Genomic DNA, 19,378 nt, shown 5'->3' on the forward strand with positions numbered 1-19,378 from the left:
GTTGCTACAATGTACCAAATTGTAGGGCATTCTGGTTAGTAAATCAGAGAAAGAGGGAAAACAAAACATACATGGTCATTATGTGTAGGAGGAAATCAGTACACAGTAAACAGGAAGTTAATGAGCGATGCAAATCAATCTGAAAATGCATAACAGGATAAATCATGTTCACATGGACTTTTTAGGACATTGCAAGAAATTCATATTTTAAGTTCCAAAGTCACGTGTAGGGAATTTCATATATGAACATTATTTATGGGGGTATATAAGTATCTTGATTTTGTCAAATGTGTTGACGTCTTTTCTATTATATTTCTGTGTTATGGTAAAGAAAATTAATCACCGCCTTCATTTATCAGATTTGATTTCGTTCAAAGTAATCAGTACGATATTTTACGTTTGAAGTTAGATTCATAACAAACCTGACATAGTTTTATAATATAGTTAATTGCTACCTCAGTTTTATATTAATAAGAATTAAAATGTGCTTTGTTATTAAATGCAATATCAGTATTTAGTTCAAATATATAATCTTAAATTAATCCTAATTCTAATGACGTCATTTTTTCGTCATTTTTCATTTTTTGATGCTCTGTTTTACTAATTCTAATGACGTCATTTTTTCGTCATTTTTCAGTTTCAAATAGGACGTCACTTGGCGTAGAGGTTTAAACGTATTCGGATGTGTCTACTTTTGTGTTTCAAATGTCTGGTTATGTAAATGTATTTCAGTTGTTTCCTGTAATTAGTTAATACTTCAGCTTTATCATGTACATCTTTTGAATATTCATTTTATTAAATTTACTGTTTGCAAAAGTATAAATTACTCTATATTATAGGGATTTTCTGGTAACTTAACGGAAAACCCTTGCCGTTTTTGGCACAACCTTTTTGATCTTTTGGTCCTCGATGCTGTTCAACTTTGTACTCGTTTCGGCTTTCAAACTTTTGTATCTGTGCGTCACACATAGGTCTTGTGTGGACAAAATACACTTCTGGCGTATTAAAATTTTGAACTTGTTGCCTTTTGTTGGCTGTTGTTCGTGTGATTCTTTGTCTATTGTGTTCTCCAATTTATTTATATTGTAGTCCTGTGTTGTCATTTTGATGTTATATTTCACATGGCCATAAAAGTGCGAGGTTTGGCATGCCACAAAACCAGGTTCAACCCACCATTTTTTCCTTTAAAAATGCCCTGTACCAAGTCAGGAATATGGTCATTGTTATATTATAGTTCGTTTCTGTGTGTATTACATTATAACGTTGTGTCGTTTGTTTTCTCTTATTTTTGAGTGTAAATTCACATTGCGATAAGACGTGTCACGGTACTTGTCTATCCCAAATTCATGTATTTGGTTTTGATGTTATATATATATGTTATATTTGTTATTCTCGTGGGATTTTGTCTATATGTGTTACATTTTAGTGTTATGTCGTTGTTCTCCTCTTATATTTAATGCGTTTCCCTCGGTTTTAGTTTGTTATCCCGATTTTGTTTTTTGTCCATGGATTTATGAGTTTTGAACAGCGGTATACTACTGTTGCCTTTATTGAACTTGAAAACGCATCCCACACTCAAAATGTTCACATATAGCATGAAAAAAAAATTCTTGATGTCTGAAATCTCGTTTCTAAATAGAATCGCCACGAATATTTAAATGGATGGATGATCAGACAGACATACATACATATGGGCGATCAGGTGTAAAAACTGTCTTTGTGTAATCTTTCCTCGGAACGGGTAAATATAAACAATAGCAAGCGTAAACTTATGTCTATGTATGTATACCCTGTCATTATTTGAAATGAATGGAAAAACAAATATTATAAAAGGCTTGGAGGCAGACCAGAATATAACAGAAACATTGCCTACCTCACTTATATTGTACTTAATTTGGTATATAAAAATCAAGAAACTATGATCTGTAGATTATTAAAAATTTGATAACAAAATATTTCTTAGTGTTGTATCTTTGAAAAAATCATAGCTATATCTTACTTACAAATGAAAGTGACTGATTTGAGTATGTAATCTTAGGATCAATCTTAGGGAAGAAATAGCATGTGTGAATCAATTTACAGAACAGACATTGCTATGGTAAAGAAGGAACGACAAGTGAAAGATTTAAAATTCAAAATTGTATATCAATATGAAGTCAATACAGATTTCCATACGACACCGCTGCAAGCGTAAATTACATCATTATAGGTTATAAAAAAAATAATATAATTGTTGCATTAATATGTTTACGAGAACAACATATTGAATAATTATTCGTCAGAAGCAACTAAAATAGTCAGACAGTCATAGGATCTACTTAGACGAGTAATTTTTTTGAATAACCTATCTTTTCGAAGAAATACTGAAGAGAGTTATCTTACATTTCAATAGAAGCATTTACTACATATATATGAATATATTTGAATATTTTTTGTATAAAATCCTTCATTTTTTATTACATAGAATGCTGAATTTAGTAAAATATAGAGGAGATTACAGACCAAGGTGACCATTATATAACTTCTCGAAGTTACTTCATATAGCTTTTAAAAACTAATAATTATAATTATATAAGGAACGTAACATGTAATGCAGTGAGTGTCGTTTGTTGCTGTATATTATATGTGTTTTTAATGAAATGTTTTCGTTAACCTTATTAATTAGTATTGTTATTAGGGGTATTCATACCACAACATTATACAAATTGTATGTGAATGGTATGACATTCAAATTATAAATAACTTTAAAACTTTAAGTCTCAATGTATTCACATGATTCCATTAATTCATATATGCCTATAAGAATATAGTTTCTAAAGGAAAATAGTATTTAAACAGTCCGAAAACCCCTTTTTTAGCAAAGAAACATCAATATATAGTTTTCGTTTGTCAGAAAAATATTAATATCACAACAGAACTGAACTCCGAGGAAAATTCAAAACGTAAAGTCCCTAATCAAAAGACAAAGTCAAAAGATAAAACACATCAAACGTATGGACAACAACTGTCATATTCCTGACTTGGTACAGGCATTTTCTTACGTAGAAAATGGTGGGTTGAACCTGGTTTTAAATTGTTAAATATCTCATTTGTATGATAGTCGCATCTAATTCCAGTATATTGACCATCGATGCGTAAATAAAACAGACATAATAGCATGAAAAGGTACAATTGTCAAAAAAGGCACTAAGCGTTTAAAAGGGATTAGCTTTAGTTCATAATGAGAAAAAAATATTGTCTATGATAATTTTATATCCAAGTAAAAAAAATATGTATAAATGGACACCTGTGTAAATAATGTTTACAAATGTAATTGACGAAATATTTTTAAAGATAAAAAAATAGACTTATTTTGAACATAACTCTATAGACAATATTAGAAAAGTAACTTCTTTTTTATTGCCCCTAATCATGACTTATAACGATATATAATTCTGTTTAAATGAGCCAAACAACTGTTGATGCATTATGTAAGTCAATAATAGTTACTCCTTAAGATCTATATTCATACAGTCTACGATGTGACTGAATGTAGAGATTATTTTTTTTTCAAGATTTAAGTAAGTGTTGCTAAAAAAAGATAAAAAACAAATAATATTTAAACTTGCGACTAAGATTCCACAGAAAAACATTTCTATCCTACTCATTTGGCACACAAAAATCGTTTTTAATCAGATAACATGGTTTTATATATTATTTATCTGATACAGGTATACATTCGACAATCGTTCTCACGTAAATGACGGGTTAGACGTTCAGTTACGTATACCGGTCAACAAGTAAACCACATTTTTTTTGTGGTAAGTTTTTTGTTTTTTAACAAAGCAAACTATCGTTACGCATTTTTTTTTTAATTTTCTTTATGTTGTCGTGTTAACCTAATAAGTAACAGATTAGTTCAAACTGAAATTCTCGTCTAAAACTTGTTATTATTTCTTTTGGGAACATCGTAAAAATGCAATTACGAGCATATCAGATTATTTTGAATACTTCCGGTTTAAACTGATAAAAGCTTAACATTATGCACAGGATTTTTCAGCAAAATTTCATGCAGAATAGCAATACAAGCATTTTTTTGCGGCATGAAGGGATACGTTCTATGCTTTCTTTTCTGTTTGAACATAATTAAAAGATCTAGAGGTACTATAGGTAGACAGTAAATTTGTTTAACAATCTTAAAAAGTGCTATAAAACGCACTCATTCGTTATAGGATTAAGTTATAGGGTGTATTTTCATTTATTGGTCAGACATGTAAATGCAGCCACAAATTTTGGTATAACACATATTATTTTAAAATTGTACATTTATACCAAAATTAATAGAAAAGTAAAGGTAAATGGTTGCATTTTAAATAAACATTTTGGATAACAGGTATCCTCCACCAGTATGATGTACAATGGTATATTCACGATGTACTCTATATCATAAAAATCGTAAACGTAATACAAAAATTAAAAAAAAAACAAAAAACAATGCGTGTACAAAAGTAAGTTGTGTAATTTATAATTCTGAAAGACCAAATGTCAATTATAGACAGAAGACAAGGCTGTGTCATATGATCCATCGCCTCGTTAAAATTATCGTTGCCTATTATTCAGACGTTTTAATATAAATATATATAGTTATATAGACGATATGAGTATTTAAAATTTTAAAATTTTAACAGTTTAGAACTATTCAATCGTTATTGAATTATTTATTTGTTTCACATTCAAAACGTTAAAAGAAAAATTAAAATATATCAATAACGCTACATTTTTGAAATAAAAATAAAAAGTCTTTAGAAATGTGGAACGATACTAAGAATAACTAATTCTATTAAAAAAGAAAAAGTTAAGTAGAATCCGTATGCTGGTAACATAATAGAAAATTAATAAAATATAATAACGGTTTCAATTCATCACTTTTAATAGTAATTTCACTGCTATCACAAATCATCAGCTTGTTATGTGACTTGTAAACATAAGTGTAATATAAAACAATTGATGATTGACGTTAACAATAGTATGACCTTTAAAAAATACAAGGGAGACTAATATTATCATTTTAAGTTTTTAAGATGTTACGTTAAAATTAAAATGTAATTCATCATTTAATCCCAGGTTGAGAATGGAAGGTGATTAGGTGCCACGATATATCAGTAGCATGAGTTCAAATCCCGGAAAGGGAAGAATGTTTGTGTATGAGTGTTTGAAATGCAATGGGAATTAATATTGAACAGTTACCATTGATGTTTTCTATTGCCATCTGTCTGTATTGCTCCGTTTCGTATGTCTCTTTTGCAATGCTGACCTGAATAGAAAAAGGTGCATTATTTTAAAACAAAAAGGTTCAGAAAGCATGCTTTATTTTGAATACTTGTAATGTGCTTTGAACTAGCTTTCATTAACTCGGAGTTCACAATGATGGGAGATTTCTATCTTATGTCTGTCTGTTATATTATTTGTAAATATTTGAATCGTTTCGATGTAAACTTCACTGACGAGTTTTTGAAATGAGAAATCAAGGATTACGGGGTATATACCTGATCTCTGTATTGATTAGTTTCAATTAAATCAATATTATAGTTCTTATATGGAACGTGGTATAATTTTTACAAGATATCAGAAGAATTAGATCAACTAAACAATTATAATATGGAAAACAGTCAAAGCTCATGCTATCTCAAACTCATGGATCATTTCAATAATATCAATGATAGAAACATTATATTTTGTATTCAAGAACAGTGGTGATTTTGGGTGATTGGGGAGATACAAGACACGATGAGTTAATAAGAGTAAGTTCAACGTTGCCTTTTTCCGGTAATCATAAATCCATGCATAGGATAATGGAATTTAAAAGAAATTAATAGTTTATATTGACTGATTCGGTAAGGTAAGTTAAAACATATTATTACATTGGTTGCAATGAATTACATTGATTTCCCAGTTAAATAAAAACCGATAATTTCACATGTTAAATAAACGTGGTTATTTCACTCTCTGACGTCATACAACAATAGGCGTTGTCAAGACGTCGATAACGTCGGATCAAAACAAATTGTCAATGCGTACGAAAAAGATATAGTTCCTTACATTTTCTACATTAATTTCATGAAAAAAAGCCATTTGCCAATGTAATAAAAAGAATAACTAATCGCCGTATTTGAATATCAAAAATAAGACAACTTGTGACCGAACGCCGCTATGGATTTAACTCGTGCTGCGCACTCGTTTAATCCATGCGTCGTTCGGTCACGCGTTGTCTTATTTTTGATATTCAAATACGGCGATTAGTTATACTATAATGAAATCTGAAATAAATGCCTGTCTCACGTTTGGTCTGTTGATGCAATCCAATTCAGCAACATCTGGCCAACCAAAAACTGTAAATGTAGAATACATCTTAGCTCAATCGGTATAAAAAATATATATGTGGTAAATTTCTTTTCATTCCCTCTAACACTTTTAGATGCAAGAAAAGTTTTCGACATGTTGAATGTACCGATTGTTGAATACAGATTTTGTGTTGTCTAAAGCTAAGATATTTCATAAAACGTAATCACTTCTATAAAGTTGGTACAACCTAAAAATAAGAGAAATGACAGTCAGTAGATCAACATGATATCTGACAAGAACACTAGGACAACTCTGGTTTTCAGCTGCTTGTTTGTATGGATATTGCTGCTCAATGTTTAATTTTTTGTTTATTTGTTTTAATGATTGTATTTCGTTTTATCGTTTCTGTAGGGATATAATTTTTTTTACCGAAAATACCGGTATGTTGGTATCTGTGCCTTTATTTCATTTTAAGATAAGTGAACACCTATTTATAAACTTCAAGTGTTTTGTTTTAAAATTAAGTGTGCAGTACAAAGATAATTCTATTGAGAGTAATCAATTATCTTATTAGTATGAACATTATCAAAAAAAATATATACAAAATAAAAAGATTGAATCGAGAATATCATTCGGAAATTAACAAAAATTTTAAAATGAGATACCTGGCAATTGCACTTCAGGAATATCAATCAATCCTGGAAAGAAGAATAAGTCTTTGTCGTCACTATGTTCTAGAATCAATACTTCTGCCACAGACTGCTGTCCTTTACCAGGTACCATAGCACTAGTTAGACACTTATTTACCTTAGAGAAAACAAAATACAAATGCCTTTTAGTTAACTGGTGTGCAGACAAATAAAACGAAAGTTGCTCATTTCGTTTGATATATTTTTTTCCACCTCGTACCTGGAATTATGAGATACTTTCAATACGTCAATAAAAAGGTGTTGTCAACAGAGATGAGAAAAACATACAAAAACAGTATGCCATTGAACTCTTCCTACTATCTCTTTTACACGGCCTCTCACGTCTTACGTACACTGAACACAGGAGGAAAGTTAACATATATTGCAATATAAATAGTATTCAGTTTGTATGAATCACTGATACCATTTACACTGATTATGTATATATTGTTACCTTAAACGATGTAAAATTGTGAGCAGTGGTATTGTACGATATACGCCAATTAAACACCAATGACACAAATACCAAACTTAAATCTATAATGAAACATTGAAATGGATTGTTTCTAACTCAAAATCATCTCAGATCGTATACAAAACTATATAAACAGGTACCTAGTCAGGATTATGACAGTTTTTGTTAATTCGTTTGATATGTTTTGGTATTTGCATTTGCCATTTGCTTCTTGACTTTCTTGACGTGGGACAGGTACATACAGAATGTGCAGGGGTTAACATCATTTGCTGGCACAATACCATTTCATAACCTGAAACAGTGGCGTTACGGTACATTAGACCAAACTATACAAATCAGGTTAAAAGGACTCAACTCATTAGATCGATGTTAACAAGAAAAACATCTAACAAAAACACAGACCGAACGTGGCAGGGAATTGATACATCCCCACAACACAAAAAAAGACAAAAAGTACATATCTGAGAGTGTTCGCAGTTAATGACAGTTAACTCAAAGCTTATAGCAACAAATAAAAAATAGCATGTATAGAAGACTAACATAGCAATCAGTACATATCCAGCACCCAATAGATTAAGTATAAAAATGTCATCAGCAGTCAGAGAAAAACATGACATTGTACAATGCCAAACTATTGGTATTAATAGTTTCTTATAGAACCGTGAATGTGCATGTATAATATTAATACGTAGCAAGGCTCAATTTACTGATATTACAATCAACATCTATACCAATAAAAACTTCTTTTTTTCCTCTCTAAAATGGAGGCGCAAATCTGTTTACTACATAGTTTCTAAATATTTTTTGAGAACATGAGTTTAACACTACTGTATGATCTTTCATTGACGGATACTGCCTTTTCCGTGAAAAACTCTGGTTTCAGTGAACATCATTCGTGCGGTTAACATGTTAAAGGCCATCGTCACCTCCGTTCCAATGTTAGCGAGTGGTTGAAAAAAACTAAAGTGCTATGTTGCACGAATTATTCGGCAAACGTAAATCTCATTATTGACAATCAGCACTACTGTCATTAGGGAATTATGATTTACTACTTACAAAACAAACATTATTTCCAGTTTATCCTGCACAATGACGATCACTTAGACGCTTGGTTAATGTTTATACAGGCGATCCCCTCTTTCTGGTAAATGACGTCATAAAGGCTCGCATAAACGGCGATATTTTGTCCGGAGAAGGATGAACTCGAAAATGGTCTATCTATTTACATTCGTAAAAAATAATCAATATTAGAATGAATTTGATATTCACCTCCCACGAAGATAAAAGACTCAATGGAAACTATGTGACAGTATTTTCTTATTATAAAGTGATAGTTAGTTTAACCAAGATAAGGTGCACTAATGTCAATTGATGGGTAATGCTCCGACACATGTAACACAAACCCCTTTTCTAAATCATAAATAGCAGATAAAACATAATTTATGAATTAAAATACCTCTTCCATCATTTCCATAAATGACTTTTCATGTGCCATATTCTTAAAGACGTGTATCAACGCCTGTATGAAGTATGAACCATTCATTTCTTCTCCAATGACCCAAGGTCCGTTTTCTGAAACAAAACCCATAGAACATGTATCCAAATAGAGTTAACCATTGATAGTTATTCAGACTGTAATGATAAGTTACTTAATACATTAAACAAAACTTTTGAGAAAGATCTAAATACACCGGTAAATATCATATTGGATACTTCCAACATGTGTTGATATTTAAATGCATATAATGAACTAATATAACTAACTTATTTCAAATAACTAAAACATCAATCCGAAGTTAAAGCGAACGTGGCTATAGGTTTTAATATACTTGATGTAAATACTGTGTTTCAAATACAGTTACTTTTTACCACATATATGCACCATCTTCTGATAATATCTTCCACATATATATTTTGTTTGTACGTTAAATTCCTATATATTAACTGAAATTTTACAGGAGTTTGTGAATTGTCTATGGTAATCTTTCATCAATAGTTTTAAAAGTATTTTGTAGAAATGGCACGCATGATCTGGCATAATACTCAAAAGCATGGTATTTATAAAGTTTGCTTTTAGAAAGGAAACAAGCATTATCAGTGTTTCTCAATATGTTAATTATACAAGCGCTTTCAAAGTGTATACACGGAGATGATGAATGAACTTATATGGTATATAAAACATACCCTCATAACAGCAAGATACATTAAGAAGCCAATATTGAAACAATATGAAGCAGGAATACTTATTTTTATTACAAGCGTCTTGAAATATGTACAATTATATACTGGCAATTGTTATGGTAAACCCGCTTTAGAACGTTAACAGGTTAACAGTAAAAAAATCACTGGTTATAATTAAGTCAGACAAACAGTTCCAGCACATATCGTTCATTTAACTATATTGAGAGAATCAAGAGGCTATAAAATAACCATACTTGTGCTAGGTTGTGATGACACCACAAAAAAATCGTCTTCATTTGACTCTGTCTTTTCAAGTTCTTCATGAAAAAGAAAATAAATTTTTAAAGGTTTGCATCTTTCAAAATATCACATAATATACAACAACAAACAAACAAACAAATAATTTATTAGAGTCTCACCACAATCTCTTTATTACGGTTATGTTTAAAGGAACGGAGAAGTCACTATGTATTTTCCTTGAATAATCACCAATTTTGATAAAATTTGTGTGTATAAGAATAAATAACATATAAAAATTGTTTGCCTGTAGTTTACCATAGATAGGCAAATTACTTGTTTTTGGTATGAATACGTATTTTCGTGGTAAAAAAAGAAATTGTTGAAAATTGTTTGGTTTTTTAACCGTCAAAGGCATTCATAGTTTATCCAGTCATTTTACATTATACGCAGCTCAGTATGATATGTCCTTCATAAGCAATAAGAATGTAACAAATTGATATCAATTTTTTTCAAAGCTTGAAGGTTTTTTTAAACAGATTAGACCAAAACACTTTAATTGTTAATCTGTTAATGAAGTTTGTTTCACAACTATTTTCAATTTCCATACGAATTCTAGTCAACTAATGCTGCTTCTTTAACATTAAATCATAATGCAATTGTTTTTGGTCTTGCATGTTTGGTTATGTACGACTGGAACCGTTCTAAATTGATTGATACAAACTTTGTGAATTTGATCCGAAACAATTGAAGTTTCAATAAAAAAGTAGTCTGTGGTTTTATTTCTGAACGGACAGCCATCACAAGACACCAAATGGCGAGAGTGTAAATAAAATGCTTATCTATACTTAGCGAATGTTCAATGAATTCCTTTTGTAGACGAAACGCGCGTCTGGCATAAATATAAAATTTCAATCCTGGTATCTATGATGAGTTTATTTTAATGTTGTTGCAGTAGATGCATATGTAGACACGTTTTTTCAGTGATGCTTTAGGTCTAAATATAAATAAACAAGATGTATCGTAATTGCACATTACCAAAACAACCCATATCAAACAAAGATGTAAAATTGTGTACCTTCAAAATTGCATGTGTGTATAATGACAATTTTTGGTTTATCTTTAAAAGCTGTGGACCGTCGAATCATTTCGAATAGTTCTTCTCGTTCGACCTCGATGCCATCTTTGTCATATATTTGGCCAGGTGTATACCTATATCCACCAGAGAAAATTACTACAACTAAGCTATCAAATGTTGCATTATCGTCTTTATCTAATTGTTCAGCAAGGAATTCTCTCATATCCTTTAAGAAAAAATATAAATAAGGTAAATATAACAAAGTATAAAACACCCCAACCTAGGAAATAAAGACAACTAGGACATGTAATATATCAACAAGAATTATCTAAAATATATAAATAAGTATCGAGCTACTTCTCATTTACTGTTAAACACATAAAATGCCGACTATCTATTTCCGCTTCTCTTCACTATGGTATAAGTAGTTACTACTGTGATCAAAAGCCATGAATCCCGCTCTTGCGGGTGCACCCGACTCCAATCTTAATTGACTAGGATTGTCAGTTTTCCTATCGAAGGTCGGTGGTTTTTCCGGGCACTCTGCCTTCCTCCACTAATAAAAACTGGCCGTCAATAAATAGCCTTAATGCAGTGCTTACAAATAGCATTAAAACACCAAAAATCAAATAAAATCAAATCTTCACTATGCGATGACCGTAGGTCGACATACATGTATTACAAAGCAGTCTTTATCCCTTATCATAGATGTTTGAATTTTTATTCAAGGCTAATTGTTTTTTTAAATTTGACATACATTTGTTTGTTTCTGTGGACTAAGGCAGCGTTATCGGTATCAAGACATTTTAATATCACTGTCACTTAGTTGAAATGATAGTTAATTAAGACCAATTTGTGATATTACCATAACGTACAACTGTTAACAGTAATTTATTCCACTTAAATTGTTAGTATGTGTCTATGGGAATATATGTTATTAATTAATACATCATATCAGCTGTATATAGTGATGCTTCAATTATAGTCCTTGAGAATATTTTTCCTTTGGTCAAGGCCTGTAATCAAGAATTATAATTAAAAAATAAGAATAAAAATTATCTACAGAATATAATCAATGTATCCAATATATTAGCATGCTATTGTTTTGGCAAACAATACACTTGAAAATAGATATCACTATTATTTGATAAAAAATATTCATATTCTTTAAAAAAAGTTTTAGAAGCAAACCTTTGAATGGTTTTATACTAGTAATTTTGGGGCCCTTTATAGCTTGTTGTTCGGTGTGAGCTAAGGCTCCGTGTTGAAGGCCGTACTTTAACCTATAATGGTTTACTTTTTTAAATTGTTATTTGGATGGAGAGTTGTCTCATTGGCACTCACACCACATCTGCCTTTATCTACTTAACCAATGTTAAACTTCAATAATTACCTCCCCTGAAATGTGCCTTTTGATATCGCTTCCTCTTGTTTCATACTTTATCCCCTTGAAAAGTTGTAAAAGAGACGTTAAATCAAAATCCATACGACTGCGACACTGGTTTATAAAATCTGTTTTGTAGCTAGGGAAATTTTCTGATGATGCTGCTGTGCTTTGATCAGGTCCTTGAACGTTTGACATGATTAACAATTTTCCTTTCTTTTTTCCTGTCATATGGTTAACCTACAATATAAAAGAGAAGGCTTTTGAAATAAAACGTAATCACAACCACGATCATTATTGTTATGCATTAAAATTTAGAAATACGAATTAATCCCAAGACAATACTTTCATGACTACTATGTGTTATGGTAAAAAAAATGATGATTTATCTCAAAATCAGTTTAACTTTACTGGCGTGTCGTATGCAAACATTTAAAAAAAATCAAAACGGTACCATAAACTAAGAATATGCTGATACACAAAATACAATTAGTCATCAAAGGTACCAGACTTAAAAGTTGTGGGAAATACGACCAAGGTAACCTTTTACTGAGATAAGAAAATCCTTAGTATTTCGAAAAATTCATACTTTTGCAAACAGGTAATTTATAAATATGTAATTAACATTCATGTCAACACGGAAGTGCTGACTACTGGGCTGGTGATACCATTGGAGACGATACGTCCACCATCAGTGGCATCGACCCAGTGGTGTAAATCGTTATCAAAGTTACCAGACTTATAATTTAATACTGTTGCCTTTATTTATAATTTAATACACCAGACGCGCGTTTTGTCTACATGAGACTCATCAGTGACGTTCAGATCCAAATAGTTATTAAGCCAAACAAGTACAAAGTTGTAAAGCATTGAGGACCCGAAATTCCAAAAAATTGTGCCAAATAGGGTTTTAACCGCCCTTTTGTTTTCTCTATTATCAAACTTTGTATCTTTAAACTACCTTTCCAAGTCTGCTTTTATAAATGTCGGTTAATTGCTCCTCAGTGCAACATACAATTTCAGATTTCTTTACAATTTGCATTCTTTTTTCTAGATTTGGCCATTCTACAAGTACAAAATAACAATATACATGTATACACCCTTTTCAAATGTTGCAAATACAAAATAATCATACTGGTAGTAACTATTTGTATACCAAAGTTTCAAAGATTCAAAACAAACTGGACATAGCTATATAAATATAGTTAATTGCTACCTTAGTTTGCTATTAATAAGTATTGAAATGTGCATTGTTATTAAATGTAATATCAGGATTTAGTTCAAATATAATCTTAAATCAATCCTTATTCTATCTTATTCATTCTAATGTGACGTCATTTTTAATTTTTTGATGATCTGTTTTACAAATTCAAATGTAACGTCATTTTTTGTCATTTTTTACAATTTCAAATATGACGTCACTTGGCGTTGAGGTTTAAACTTATTCGGATGTGTTGCATTTTGTCGGGTTATGTAATGTATTTCAGTTGTTTCCTGTAATTAGTTAATACTTCAGTTTTATCATATATCTTTTGTATAGTCATTTTATAAAATCAACTGTTTGCAATAGTATAAATTATTCTAAATAATAGGGATGCTCTGGTACCTAAAAGAAAACCCTGGCCGTTTTTGACACAACTTTTTTGAATTTTTGGTCCTCGATGCTGTTCAACTTTGTACTTGTTTCGGCTTTCAAACTTTTGTTTCTGGGCGTCACTAGTAAGTCTTGTGTGGACAAAATATACATCTGGCGTATTAAAATTTAAAACTTGTTGCCGTTTGTTAGCTATTATTCGTGTGTTTCTTTGTCAATTATGTTCTCCTATTTATTTATATTGTAGTCCTGTAATGTTGTGTTGTCATTTTAATGTTATATTTCACATGGCCATAAAAGAGGAGGTTTAGCATGCCACAACACCAGGCTCAACCCACCATTTTTTCCTTTAAAAATGTCCTGTACCAAGTCAGGAATATGGCCATTGTTATATTATAGTTCGTTTCTGTGTGTGTTACATTTTAACGTTGTGTTTCCGTTGTGTCGTTTGTTTTCTCTTATTTTTATTCTCGGTATACTACTGTTGCTTTTATTTATATATTATAAGTAAAAGATCATTGATAGTTATTCCACTGATCCTGATCTCCAACTATTTTTTATAAATCATAAGCTAAAAGTCCTTTATCGACAAATGTTTTCAGATTTTCAATAATAATCGTCATTTATATATATATATATATATATGCGCATGTCCAAAGTCAGCAGCCTATTACTAATAGGTAATCTTTAGTTAAGCATATTTACCTGAACATAATTGGATGTTGGTATTTAGTCAAAACTTAACCGGGATTTGTGATAATTTTAAAATTTCCAAGATGGATTTTAATGTAAACAAATTCAAAATGATTTGGCTTTTAATACATATATATTTGGGTAAGTTGATGCAAGCATACGAGTTCATATTGGAATTATACTGTTATAGGCTTTATAATGTTTAACCACCATATTTAAACAATGTGTAAACATGTTAAAGCTATGGAAAACAAGTAGTTTGTGCATTGTTCCGAGTAGGTTTTTAAAATTTCAAACAAATGTATTTCACTGTTGGTTAGCATTCATTAGCTGTCACTATTCTATAGGATTACAGCTGTTTGTCATTATGATAATTTAGAATCGTCATTGAAGGTGGCGTACGAATTCGTGACTGTTTAATAATTCTTTTGAATTATCATTTGTATGCAAGATTTGCATTTCTTTGTACTATGTTCAATTCCAAAATGTCAATGTTGATTGTCTACCTTGAACTGGTCATAATTCAATCTTTACGTCTAGTTATTTTATTGAGCATTAAATTGCTCCAAAATTTACAGATGTACTAGATCTTAGTATTCTTTATTGGTTTATACAAAAAAATTATGAATATATATAATTTCATTTATTTGTTTTGTAATGATTAAAATAAATCTATACCAACAAAAAGAAATTGTTTTTTTTTTAAAAAGACTATAAATGAACAAAACGGCCGTGCGAGGGATGTATATCCAGTCAAGGTCGTTGAACACTTCCATCACCGAAACATAGTATCTCCCTCTAATGAAAATTTTGTTTGAATCACTTTTTTTTATCGAGGTGCTTTCGAATTTTAGTTTACGGCTGAATTGATTGAAAAGGATTGCCAACCTTTCTGAAAAAAGGTCGTTTGGTCTCCTTGGTGTTACAAGATATACTGTTACATATTGCTCAGTTATTATTCAAAATTATAAAATGCAATTTTTAAAGATTTTAATTACAAACACACTGGAAAGTACTGACAATGTTCAAGGTTAATTTGTGTTATTGTTTTTTTATATTGCAGTCTTTAGTTAATACTTTTACCAGTTTTCTCTCGCAAGTAGTCAGCAACATATGTGTTATATGTTCCATCAAGCGCATTCATAAAACTGTCATAAGCTTTCTGTCCTCCGTATGGTAAGGTAAATAAAAGTTCTCTAATCTGTCCTTTAGGCTTTGGCTGTATATCCTAGAATGTAATATGAAAAAAAGTTGTTAAGATCTTTAAGTCCCTTTCACATTGCATTTAAATAGCATATATGATGCTGGGGATAACAGGTTAGACCTAGGACTTACTTACTATGAATCAACTCTTGAATATGAAATTTAGTAAAAACATCCTGCATTTAGTCAATCCCAGCTCTGATGACTGATTCTAATATGACGTCCGTATATATCACGCGTTGTAAACAAATATGTGTTCAAATTAGCACAAAAATATTTTTGACACATGCCCACAAACTAACTGTTTGCATTTTCGTTATTTTCATTTAAAAAATATATGTATTTTTAGCAGCTTACATTAAATTTTATTATATGTTGTTATTTCAAATGTTTGGCTATGAGCGTTCCTGATAAAGGTAAATCCGGACTCAAGAAATTATTAAACGTGTTGTTTTTAATTTTTAACATCACTGGGTCGATACCTCTGCTGGTGGACTATCAGTCCCCGAGGGTATCATCAGCTCAGTGGTCAGTACCAGAGTACTGACATGATTTAACAAATTTTTCTAAAATTGTCCGTTTCTAAATTTTGAAATTAATAAGAAACTAAGGTTTCAACTTCCTCAGGCAAAGTTGGCTATAGATGAATTTGGCTATTCATTTTAGGTATTTTTGACATAAAGCTCTTCAACGGTTTCGGTACTTACACACCTTCGGATTTCAAATGTTTGGCTTTCAGCGTTCCTAATGAAGGTAAATCCAAAAAAGCGCTTCGGACGCAAGAACTTATTAAATGTGTTGTTTTCAATTTTTTAATTCCTCGCTACTGCTCAGTTTAAAGTATCGACAAATGTATTGCCTACCCATGGTAAAAATGTTAAAACTACCCTATATTATGACATGAAGCAATTATTTCTTAAATTTAAATATGATTATGTATGATTTAGACTGATACTTTTTGTTAAAAGCTAAACAAATATGTTCTTATTGACCTTGATTGCATCTATCATCCCTGATGTAAGAATCTCGTCAGCAAATAGATGATCACATATCCAGTCCACGTTATTCAAATTTCTCACAATGAAGTCAAAACTGGTCTGAAGAATTTTTTTGTATTTCTTTTCCATCCTTTTAAAGTTATTCTGTAAAAGGAAGCATGCAAAAGATTGGCTATACAAGATTGTTCTTTGACAATTATTTTGCAGGAAACAGGGACATCAAAGTTTAGTCGTTCGATATTCATTGGCATATGTACTGCATTTTGTCGTCGTCATATTTTCTGTTAAGCTTAAGTGCATATCACCAATGTTTTAAAATATCGTAATTGGGCAACTTTAATGTTATGTTGATCAGATATGGATATGAAAAATATTCATAAATTTGACCTTTCTTTTCTTTATAAAAGGGTTTTTAATCCTGCTTTGTTTCATCAGACGGAATTACCAACGTCGATACATTTTTTTCTAGGGCGGGATAAGTCATACCCTATATTTATAAAATGTCACTCTGATTCAAACAAAATTATTTTATGCAATTATTGACTTGCTGCTTTTTTCTTGATTTGGAAAGTAGTTACATTCGAATGACATATTTTAATTATCATAATGCATTCACAGAGACATCTACATTGTTTCTCTTGTCGATTAGTACGTTTATTCATGAGTGACATACGCAGGACCATTTATTGAAGAGTGGAGTTAATTGCATTACAGTGTCTTATAACTGCACGTTCCACGATAATGATCATGTTTGGTGGTTATGTTGAACGCATTAATCTCATTGAACTTAAAATATATGTTACACCATGTATAGTAAAATTCGGTCTCATATTTCGTCTGACATCTGTTAATGGACAATGAAGGTCGGTTAAGAACAAATGTTTACTTCAAAATATACTAGTATTGTTTTTGCTTTCTTATCACACACTTTCCTTTTTTTTAACTAATCCCTATGCGTCAAGAGCCTGTACATGTTTTTTTTCGTTCGATTGATGCAGAAATCCAGAGCCTGCATTTCATTGTTCATTAGTTCTTTTCTATGGGGTTTCTAATAACAAGGAATATATCAAACTAAGAGTAGCAAGTGGTAAGGTTGAAGTCACTCCTTCGAACATTATGGACGTAATCACGAGTTAATTGACCGTAATATAATATCTATTTCACTGATGACAATGGATGTGTCCCATTCGTTAAGACAACAATCCTGTTCTGTTACCTACAGAGGTAGAGTAATCATCGTGTGTGTGTATATGTGAGGAACTCGTTGGGTGCCTCATGTGGAATCAGATTTGCTTTCTCTACTGGAGCACCTAAAATAAATTCCAGTTCTTGATTTGGTTTGTGTTGCTCAGATAGTTTTTTTTAGATTGTTACTTGTCTTTTGGTCATTTTGTTTTGCCGTAGCAAAGACACTTGATTTTTGACTGGCGTATTTGGTATTTTCCTTCTATCGAAAACTGGGATACAAATGCAGGTTATTGTGTGAATCAAATTTGTCATTCTAAATTGTTGGTACCTCCCAGATACATTATCTCTTAACATGTGTTAAGGATCTTTGTATTCATATAGTATTGCATCAAACATCACTATAGAAGGATTATTTGCACTTCAGGCCAGGGTAATTGGTGGCATTTAATATATGTGTGAATCGTACTTATTTTATATCGACCTCATACCAATGTATAACAACAAGATCTCGATATTTTCAAACTGTGGTAAAATTACATACAATCAACATGTGAGTATCTGATATTTTTGTTTAATCTCAAGTTGTTTATTTTATTGGGTTTGTTTTTCATTTCGCTATTTCTTATTTGATCGTAATTATTTGTATGTGAACTCATCTTTGAAATAGTGGCGAAAGATACAAGAAGGACATTGAGTTAGCCCCGATTGAGTCCTTTTTTCTTCTATTTATTTCTTATGTCTTTTTAAGTTGCTTTTGTATTTCATCAAACAAAAACGAATACTACAAATGTTTTGCTAATAATAACAAAAAAGGCGGCAGATCCTTATCATGTATATACGGTCAAAATAGCAGAATGATAATTAGCTCGCCATTTATATTTCCCTTCTTCCAAAATTTTGCATACGACATTTTGGAAGCATGCATTTTGTTTACATTTTTCAAAGCCTGTTTGTGAGATATTTTCTTGAAAAAATTGTAATTTACACCATTTTGGAAACCCAGCGACGATATCTTCATACATAGTTGGATGTTAAAAAGATTCTTAGCTGAGTGAGTAGCTGTGAGAAGGCTATATAAATATTTTCATTTTGTTTGTAAATAAAATAATATTTTTCTTTCCAGCTTGTCAATCCATTTTGTTATTTGTTTTGTTTCTATGCGTTTCGTGGAAATGATTCAATCGTGTTGACCTACATGTATTTAATCATATTCTCAGAATTATATCATTACACATTCCTCGTAATCTTTTCTCTTTTGTGTTATATTTAAACTACATATACATACTTGCTAAATACAAGTATCCGATTTCCTTCTTTTTGTCGTAAATAGACATGTG

General features: G+C 30.9%; 1 protein-coding gene across 5 annotated transcripts in view; it reads right to left on the bottom strand.

The window, feature by feature from the left end:
• LOC143057634 (uncharacterized) overlaps positions 1-19,378 on the bottom strand; it is a 41,244-nt gene that overhangs the window by 20,826 nt on the left and 1,040 nt on the right. For 3 of the 5 annotated variants that reach the window (XM_076230986.1, XM_076230985.1, XM_076230989.1), the window contains exons 2-11: positions 16,848-16,997; positions 15,736-15,880; positions 13,327-13,430; positions 12,375-12,605; positions 10,982-11,207; positions 9,921-9,983; positions 8,942-9,057; positions 6,987-7,128; positions 6,319-6,368; positions 5,227-5,293 (exon numbers count right to left, since the gene is read on the bottom strand). In XM_076230986.1, the coding sequence (XP_076087101.1) occupies positions 5,227-5,293; positions 6,319-6,368; positions 6,987-7,128; positions 8,942-9,057; positions 9,921-9,983; positions 10,982-11,207; positions 12,375-12,605; positions 13,327-13,430; positions 15,736-15,880; positions 16,848-16,982 (1,279 nt within the window). In that variant the 5' untranslated portion in view covers positions 16,983-16,997. The remainder of the gene's footprint in view (positions 1-5,226; positions 5,294-6,318; positions 6,369-6,986; positions 7,129-8,941; positions 9,058-9,920; positions 9,984-10,981; positions 11,208-12,374; positions 12,606-13,326; positions 13,431-15,735; positions 15,881-16,847; positions 16,998-19,378) is intronic. The other 2 variants (XM_076230988.1, XM_076230987.1) reach the window with 1 other exon arrangement.

The sequence above is a fragment of the Mytilus galloprovincialis genome, chromosome 13, assembly GCF_965363235.1.
Source record: "Mytilus galloprovincialis chromosome 13, xbMytGall1.hap1.1, whole genome shotgun sequence".
NCBI lineage: Eukaryota > Metazoa > Mollusca > Bivalvia > Mytilida > Mytilidae > Mytilus > Mytilus galloprovincialis.